Here is a 9,125-nt window from a genome sequence, read left to right as displayed (position 1 = left end):
GTAAATAGTGTTTGAAATGTTCACACTCATCCATGAACTATGAACAACATATAGACGTGTGTATGCATGATATACTACATGCAAGTATAGGTTTCACACGGACTTAATTTTTTTAATAGCATTAACATTTTAATTACTGCTACCCCTTAGTTGAATGTACTGTTATCTTAAAGCAATGGAATATAAGTATATATGTGTTGTTGCTAAGTGCCAGCTGTTCCGGGCCCTAATGCATTTCTCACCCACCAATAATCAAGTGCACGACTATATATGCAAAAGTCTCCGAATCCGATCACTTCTGGAAATGAGCATTATGTTATGATATCATATGTTACCTAGGGTGCACGACGACACGGGTTGGATAGATTTTGTGCGGTTTGTGTGATTTTTTTTATTTGGCAGTTCGAGAAAAATGCAACTACTACTACAAAAAAAGTTATTTGTGATAGTTCCTAACAGTCACAATTGATTTTTTGCATCAGTTTTGAAACTGACATGGAATCCTATGACGCAAACCTGCCTGACATTTGTATTAGTGCTCAATTGTCACAAACGTGACATTTGTAACAATGTCTAATTGACACAAATGCTATATTAAAAAATAAAAAATAAACGCTATGAACTCCGATCCTGTGTACCCAGCCCCCAGGCACCCTATGCGACCCCATGCGACCCAACCCCCCTGTACCAGTCCCCAGCCAACCACCTCTCAACTCCTGCGACCCCAACCACCCCCCACGACCCCAGCCACCTACATGACCCCTACGAACTCAGTCAGAGAAAAAAATCAAGAAGAGGGTTTTTGAGTTTTGGTTTTTCAAATAATAATCTTCAAAATAAAAACTTTATACAAAAAGTTAAAAAAAAATTATGTATAAGGTTCCTAAACATATTATATTCATCAATTTAACCTTAAAATAAAAAAAATAAAAAAAAACTCACCAAAATAGGTCAAGAAAGTCGGAGGCGTCGCTGATTGTTGGGAGAAATCCTAAATTTTCGAATTTGGGAGAATGAGGGGCTCGAGGATGATGGCTGAGATTTAATATTGGGCGCACCATTTGCGTCAGTGGGCAATTGACGCAAACACGCCGTTAGTGTCAGTTGACCATTGACACAAACTTCGCCAATTAACAGCATCAGTGTTATCACTGACGCAAATGCTCATGCATTTGTGGCAGCTAGGGGTGCACACGGGTCGGATTTTCGGGTTTCGGGCTCATCGGGTTCGGGTTTTGCGCGTTTCGGGTTAAGAAAAATGGTACCGAAACCGATCCGAAATTTTCGGGTTTTTTCGGGTTCGGGTTCACTCGGGTTCGGGTGTAATTTCGGGTTTGCTGGGGAATTTGTGATTTTGGGCCGAAAAACCCAGATTTGCAAAAATGTCATTTTTTGCACTTTTTTTTTCTTTCAAAAATGCCATTTTGTTCAAATATACCATTTTTTTTTTCAGATTTCAGGTTTGATTTTGGGTTGGACTGAGCCTATTGGGTTTTGGGCCGAAAAGCTAAATTTTGCAAAAATACCATTTTTTACACTTTTTTTTTCAAAAATACCATTTTTTCGAAAATACCATTTTTTCGGATTTCGAGTTTGAACCCGAACCCGAGGCTAACAAATTTTCAAACCCGAACTCGACCCGAATTTTGTCGGGTTCGGATCGGATTTCACCCGATTTCGACGGGTTTTCCCAAAAAACGGGTTTTCGGGCTGCGGGTCGGGCGGGTTTTCAGGTTTTTCGGGTCAAATGTTCACCCCTAGTGGCAGCGCTCAACTGCTACAAATGAGGATTCTTGGTCAACGGCTTCAGTTAACTGTGTTGACTCACACAAAATGGGTATTTGGTGTAGTGAACCCACAACTACCCATCAAGTATGCGGTTTGGGGGGTTTTTTTATGGACGAATTTATGCATTTTTATGGGCGGGTTGGGTTGATTTAAATGTCAAAATTATCAACTTATGATATTTATAAAAAAATTGTAGACTATAACGTTCAAACTTATACCAATTTTACTCATCAATGCCATCATAAATAATAATTTGATAAAATATTATAGTATCTCAAACTTGAATCTAAAACTTTACAAAAAAAAATTCTAACAATTAGTATAATAATTATCTAAAATATTATAAAAATTATAAATGATATTGAACTTATCAATCAACACATTAATAATTTCAATAGTTTGAGTTTTGATATGAAAAATGTCAGTAATATTAAATCATCAATACAAGTAATACTTTCTTTTTTCATCTATTTTTCATAAACAAATTTTTATATACAATTCCTAAGTTACCACTATTTAATTTCATAGCAACGAAAACTTTCACTAAAAAAAATTAAATATTTGGACTACCATAAATAAATATATATATATAAATATAAAGAGTACAACGGTTCATATCCCAAAGTCCAATATTTTCATCAAACATATTAAAAGGGTGACAAACTTTATAATTTTTAATGAGCCATTTATGGGTTGTATTTTTATGTTTAAATTATTACTAAAAATGTATATACAAAAAAAATAAAATAAAGTAGTAAGTGCGGGCTGACCCTCCTTGTATTATTGCAACCCGTACCCAACCCATTTTGTGGCGAGTTGAGTTCAACCCAACTCAATTTCGGCGGGTTTTTTAATGGGCGAGTTCAAAGTGGACGGATTTTGATGGGTTGGGTGGATTAACGGTTTTTTTTTTTGCATCCCTATGTTACCCTACATTATTTGATGATAATTATTGGTACGGAGCATCAAATGTCTATATAATACCATTTAACATATGTGATTGAAGCAATTTAATATCAGGTCACATTATAATAATATGTAACTACATATAATAGTTTTAATATTTTAAATTAAACTATATAAAATTTGATATTAAAGTTAACCATTCATAAACTACCTCATTAAATTGTTTTGGACACCATATAATTGACATACTAATATTATTTAAAAGGAAAAATACCAGTTTGACCGCTGAGTTTTGCCCGAATACTCAATCGACTCATCATTTATTTTGTTAAATGAAAAATCGAACCCTATGTTTTCTAAAATGGAACAAAATGATATCCTGGACCCGATTTTAGTAAAAAAAAAAATTAAATATGACCAAAATGCCCTTGAGTTTGATTAATTAATGAATTAAAAATAAAATAAAAAATAAGAAAATATATTTTAACAATAAAATTGTTTTATTTAAAAATTATATTCATTAAAACTTAAAACTAATTAAAACAAACTTTCCCCAATTTTTTTTTTAAAAAAAAACAACGATCTTTTCATCTCCTCCCTCCTCCTTCTTCTTCTTTTAAATTTGATTCGGGCAGAGCATCAAAACATTGGACAGAGACTAGAGAGGAGGACAGAGCTAGGGGTGGAGCTTGAAGCGGAGCTTGGGACAGAGCTTCAGGTGGAGGTTCTCTTGACGACAATCTCACAGGGGTGGAGTTTCAGGCGGAGGTTCTCTCGGCGACAATCTCACAGGGGTGGAGTTTCAGGCAGAGCTTCAGGCATAGCTTCTCTCGATGACGATCTCACATGGGTAGAGCTTCATGCGGAGCTTGGGGCATAACTTCAGGTGGAGCTTCTCTTGGCGACGATCTCACAGGGGTGGAGCTTTAGGCGGAGCTTGGGGAAGTACGGGTGAACATTTGACCAGCCGAAACATGCCACTGAAAAACTGTACTGAGACAAAGATGGGTTCTCAAGAACGTAGAGGAGGTAGGATGGGCCCGCACAACCCGCCTAACCCGCAACCTGAAAACTCGTTAATTTCGGATCAGATTAAACCCGAACTCGAGTACGTTAGAGTCAGGTTCGGGTTTTGTAAATACATATACACGGGTTCGGGTTACACCCGAACAAATTAAAAAAAATATATATTTTAATTTAAATTTAAATTTTATGACAAAAAACCCTAACCCCTACTCTTTCAAAAAAATTTACCAATTCCCAATTAGTAAAAAATCAATTGAAACAAATTAACAACAAAGTTAAAAAAAAAAAAACAACAAGTGAAAAGTACAAAAAAAAGTGTCAAAAAGTTGGTATTTTTGAATTTTTTTACCTAGACCCATTTTCGGCTCAGTCCCACCCAAAACCTGACCCGACCAAACCCGAAATTACCCAACTGAAAAATTCAGAGCGGGTTCGGTACTCCATTTCCTAACCCGAAACCTGCAAAACCCAAACCTGATGCACCCGAAACTTGAAAACCCGACCCGTGTACACCCTTATGGGGAAGAGCTTCAAGTGGAGCCTCTCTCGGCAACAACGGGGAGAAGGTTAGGTTGGGTGAAGGGAAAGGTTACTGGGAGGAGGCTGGGTAATGCCGAATTTGAGTTTCGTTCTTAGTGGTCGAAGCTAAAGGCTAGAAGATGTGAGTTTTTGAGTGTACAAAATCTTTTTTTTTTTCTCTTTTGGTTGAACATTTTGTTGTTGCGCATTTGAGTTTTTGAATCTCATTTGGTTTATGAATCTGAGCAGAGTTAATTAGTTTTGAAGTTTATTTTTAGTGTTTTATGATTTGGATTTTGAAATAAAAAGGAAGAAGAATTGGTGTTATTGAAAAGAAGAATAAAGAACATGAATACGATTTGAGTTTTGAACAGAAACAAAGAACATGAACATCTTCACCTCGACTTGCTCAAATAGATCTGAGTTTTGAATTTTTTGAATTATTTGGGTAAAATCAGATTTGAGAAATGAGATTTTGCGTCGTTTGTGTTATGATGAAGAAAAGATGAACACTTATAGATTCGGATTTTTTGAATTTGAAATTTTGCGGTTTTTGTATTATTATTTGGTTGTTATAATGAGAAGATGAACATATTGATAATTTTGGTTTTGTTTGATTTAGTTTTTATTTTTTACTTTGTTTTTTTTTTTTGATAAAGAGGGTTTAGTTTTTTAATTAAATTAAAAACATTTATGTTTTTTTTATATTATTTATTTTATTTTAAATTAAATTAAATTTATTTTTATTTGAAAATTTATTTTTAATTTATTAATTGATAAAACTCGATGGTATTTTGGTTATATTTAAAAATTATTTGACCAAAATCGAGTCAATGATATCATTTTGTTCAATTTTATAAAACACAAAATGTGATTTGTCATTTAACAAAACACAAGATCAATCGAGTATTTGGGTAAAATACAGAGAACAAATTTGTATTTTTCCTATTTAGAAATATATTTGTATTTGATTAAAATTTGGGAAAATTACGGAATACACCGTATAAACAAAAAAAATATGAAATATACGGTAGTTTACATTTATACGGTTACTTATTTCATATTTACGGTAAATTATAATTTTTTAACAATGTATTTTTTAATATAATTTTAAACCAAATAAAAATTATATTTAAAAGGAAAGTTCAGAATTCTTTCTCACCTTCTCTATGATATCACATTCGCAATTCTCTCTCTTACTTTACTCTCTCAATCTCTTCATCTTCCCCATTTCTCAATCAATTTTCTCCATATTTCTAACCTTTTGTAATCATCTATGGTACTATGTTTGTACCTTTGAGCTCATTTATTTGACTTTTCCTGCTGCGAAGGGACCTAAGGCAAGCCTAAGGAGGAGGACATTGATGGTTCCATAGTGTCTAAGGAGAAATAATTAAAACGAAAATTGTCTCTCTTTGTCTAAGGTAAAAATCTTTTTCAGTCATTTTTTTTTATCTTTCTCCTCTAAATCCTAGCGTTTATACCCACACCTATCAGCTATTTTTTTTTTATATATATATATAATGTTTCTTTTCTCTTTCTCCAGTTTGGTTGCCTTGAAAATGTAGAAAACTGAGGAATGGGTTTGAAATTTCTGTGATTGTTATCAAAAAATGGAATCTTGGAATTTCCATTGGCTCATTTTATTGGAACAGTCAAAGAGATTACTAGGTTCTATAATACTAAAAAAATTATGAGATTTAAAAAAAAGATGACAAGGAATGATAACTGGGTTCAAAATTGTTTTTTTTTTAATTATGAATTACAACCTTGGCTGGAAAAAGTTTGGAGTTTTACTGCATAAAGAGGAATTTGTTTTGAACTTGTTGAAGTGTTGTTGGTTATCAATAACCCTTTATTTTACACTGTTTTGCTCAACAGGTGGGGGTTGGAAATGGGTCAAATTATGTCTCCAAAAGTGTTGAGGATGAAGGTTTGTGTAGTAGTAGTAGTGGTAGTAGCAAACATAATACTATGAATTATGTTGTCTGTAAAAGCATGTTACAAACCTATGTATTATGTTGTCTGTAAAAACATGTTACATGTAAATTCATAGTTGTCAGCTTGTTACAGGTTCGTAACATATAAATTCATCGTTACTGTAAAAGCTTGTTACAGGTTTGTAACACGTAAGTTCTCTATCATGTTTTTTTTTGTTTAAGTTGCAAGATAATGGTTTTGTTCTATACATACCAGGTTATATTTGTTTAGATGTTGTTAACTTGTGTTATGTTTTTGTAAAGATATGTTACATGGTTGTTAATGTCCTGGTCTGATTTTAAATTACTTATATATTAATAAATATTTACAATAAAATAGAGAAATTATGAGAAAGATGATTATAATAGTGTAACATTTTTTTTTATAAAATGATTTCCTGTTTTACAATTTGTCTATGATTCTGTGGAGATCTATGACAAAATATATGATTTTGATAGATTGTTTTAGTGAGTTTCGAAAGTTCTATAAACTAATTATCTACTCTAGATGCAAGATATACCAAGAACAAAATAGAAGAACAAGATAACTTACCACAAAATAGATGTTTTAATTTTGTCGTGAAGTTATTTTTATAGACACATCATTTTAGAAATTTCACAATAGGTTGTAGTAGAAAAATTCTGATTTTGCTCAGACTTCACAAATTTGTAAGCTCTTGAATTAGATTTTTATTTTTTATGTTTTTTCAGATGCTTTTGTAGATTTTTGTAACAAGGAGGAAGACAACATGTTACAAGAATGGGCAGGGCTGTCATAAGTTAGGTTTGTGGGTTAGGGGATACCGTATACATGATATTGAGTTTTGGGCTTGTGGGCTTCAGATTTACTGTATATTTGTAAGGAAATTGAATTACCGTAAATTTCAAATTTTTTTTTGTTATTTTCCATAAATATGAAAATTTCCCTTAAAATTTTGGAAATAATTAGTTTAGAGCCCAATTTGCGTCATGATTATCACGTGTTGTATTACGAGCCAAACTAGATGTTGGTGGTGGGGCTGGAGCTGGGCTGGGTAGGGTTCTGAAGCTGCATTATGTCCGAGTACTTTTACTGTACAAATATTCATATATGCTTTTTTTTAATGTGGTCTACATACCATGGGAAAGGCATGCACGCGAGGTAAAATATAAAAAAAACAAACAAGTTTGCATAAAGTCATGGTCTCATTAATATAAAAAAACAGATCAAAGTAAAACGTGTTTAATTTTATTTGGTGACCAAAGTTGTTTTAAATACCCACCACTTCTCAACTTCACAAACCTCATCTACTCCACTTCATCTTCTTCTCTTCATTTTTCTCTCTGATATATTGTTGTAATTATCACCATGCTTCTAAAATTCAGAAGCCCTTTCAAACTGGAAGATCAGAAAGAAAATCATAAAAGTCATAATAATGAGTATGGGTGCAGGGGTTCAGTAGCAGCTAACAATAAGAGGTCAAACGCTGTTGGGTTGAGAATCCTTGTTCAAATATCATCACAACAAGCAAGCCGGGAATCCAATAATTATGTTGTTGTGAAATCTGCTCTGAGATTATTAAGTCAGCATGCTCCTCCTCCTGCTACTTCCTCAACCAGAAGCTTGGCCCTTGACTCTTGCTTTCTCAAAACTTGTCATCTTTGCAATAAAGGATTAAGTCTTGATAAAGAGGTCTACATGTACAGGTATCTTTGAATATAATAAATAGATTATGGATCCAATTTTCCTTCTATATTAAACCCCATCTTTGGGGTTATTTTGCTAAGCAATTTGTAATTCAATTTTGGGGGTGATCGATGATTTATATATAATAATTTTGTGAAAATATTGCTGTTGATTTTCAGAGGGGATCAAGGTTTTTGCAGCATAGAGTGTCGAGACAGACAGATATACCTGGATGAAATAAAGGAATTAGAAGCTTCTACCAAGAAAATAATATCATCTTACAGAAGTAGTTCTTGTACTAATAATTACCCTTCAAGGCATCGTGATTATCAACCTCCAAGACATAATAAAAAGCCCATCTCTAACTCTAATTACCAAAGAAATCGTCCACTCGTTATCTCCTAGCAGAAAACACCTATAGTAGATCTATATTATATATATATATATCTCAAGTATTTCAGAGAACGCAGTATGAAATTGCAAGGATTGCAAAGTCACCTTCGATTTTCATCGATCTGTAATGAAGATGGAAATATCAATTTTATTTTATTTTTTAAAATAAATTTTTTTAGAAGAAGAATTTGAGTGCCTTTTTATTATTAGTATTCTGTGAACTCGAATAATGTACTGTTCGATAAATTAAGTAGGGTTTGATGTATTATATTCATGAGTAGTTCTCATACTAGTGGGGGTTAATTATTTGTAATGCATTTACTTATTGCTCTATCGCTTTCTCTCTTATCAACAAAAGGGGATACATATATATCTATATAGTACATAAATAACGTGAATTGCTGGTACAATAATAGCTGTTTGGGCATCCTTATAACAAAGATATTTTGCGAGCTAGCTAGCTAGTGCTTTCTTGTATATATATTAAACAATAACTGTGCTTTATGTCATTATTCTTTCACTTAGTTGTTGTCTCTATCTAAAAAAAATTATATATAGGATAATATTATGGTGGGATCTAACTTTTGTGTTTTTTTTGCTCGAGAACACTTTTTTGTGCAATTTTTTTCATAACCGTATTTATTGTAGTTATTTAGAACATGTTGCAAATTTTAAAGAAATTTTGAATAATTTGCAGTGCCGAAAACTAGGTTCAAATAAGTTGTTGCACGCTTGACTGATTTTTTTTATGCGCGTGGAAAACAGTCTGTTATCCCCAAAATTTCAGTTCGATGACATGACAATCAGAAGTGAGAAGTGACAATGCATCGTCAGTAAATGACACATTA

General features: G+C 32.8%; 1 protein-coding gene across 1 annotated transcript; it reads left to right on the top strand.

Annotated features, from left to right (window-relative positions):
* The first annotated feature begins 7,496 nt into the window (after positions 1–7,496).
* LOC133794625 (FCS-Like Zinc finger 17-like) lies at positions 7,497–8,610 on the top strand. Its single transcript, XM_062231952.1, has 2 exons — positions 7,497–7,904; positions 8,064–8,610. Exons 1-2 carry the CDS (start codon positions 7,567–7,569, stop codon positions 8,287–8,289), a joined length of 564 nt encoding a protein of 187 aa, XP_062087936.1. The 5' UTR covers positions 7,497–7,566; the 3' UTR covers positions 8,290–8,610.
* Positions 8,611–9,125: the final 515 nt, after the last annotated feature.

Source organism: Humulus lupulus, chromosome 8 (assembly GCF_963169125.1).
Source record: "Humulus lupulus chromosome 8, drHumLupu1.1, whole genome shotgun sequence".
NCBI classification, from domain to species: domain Eukaryota; kingdom Viridiplantae; phylum Streptophyta; class Magnoliopsida; order Rosales; family Cannabaceae; genus Humulus; species Humulus lupulus.
Note: the sequence above shows the minus strand (reverse complement) of the source record. Positions and strands in the feature narration are given on the sequence as shown.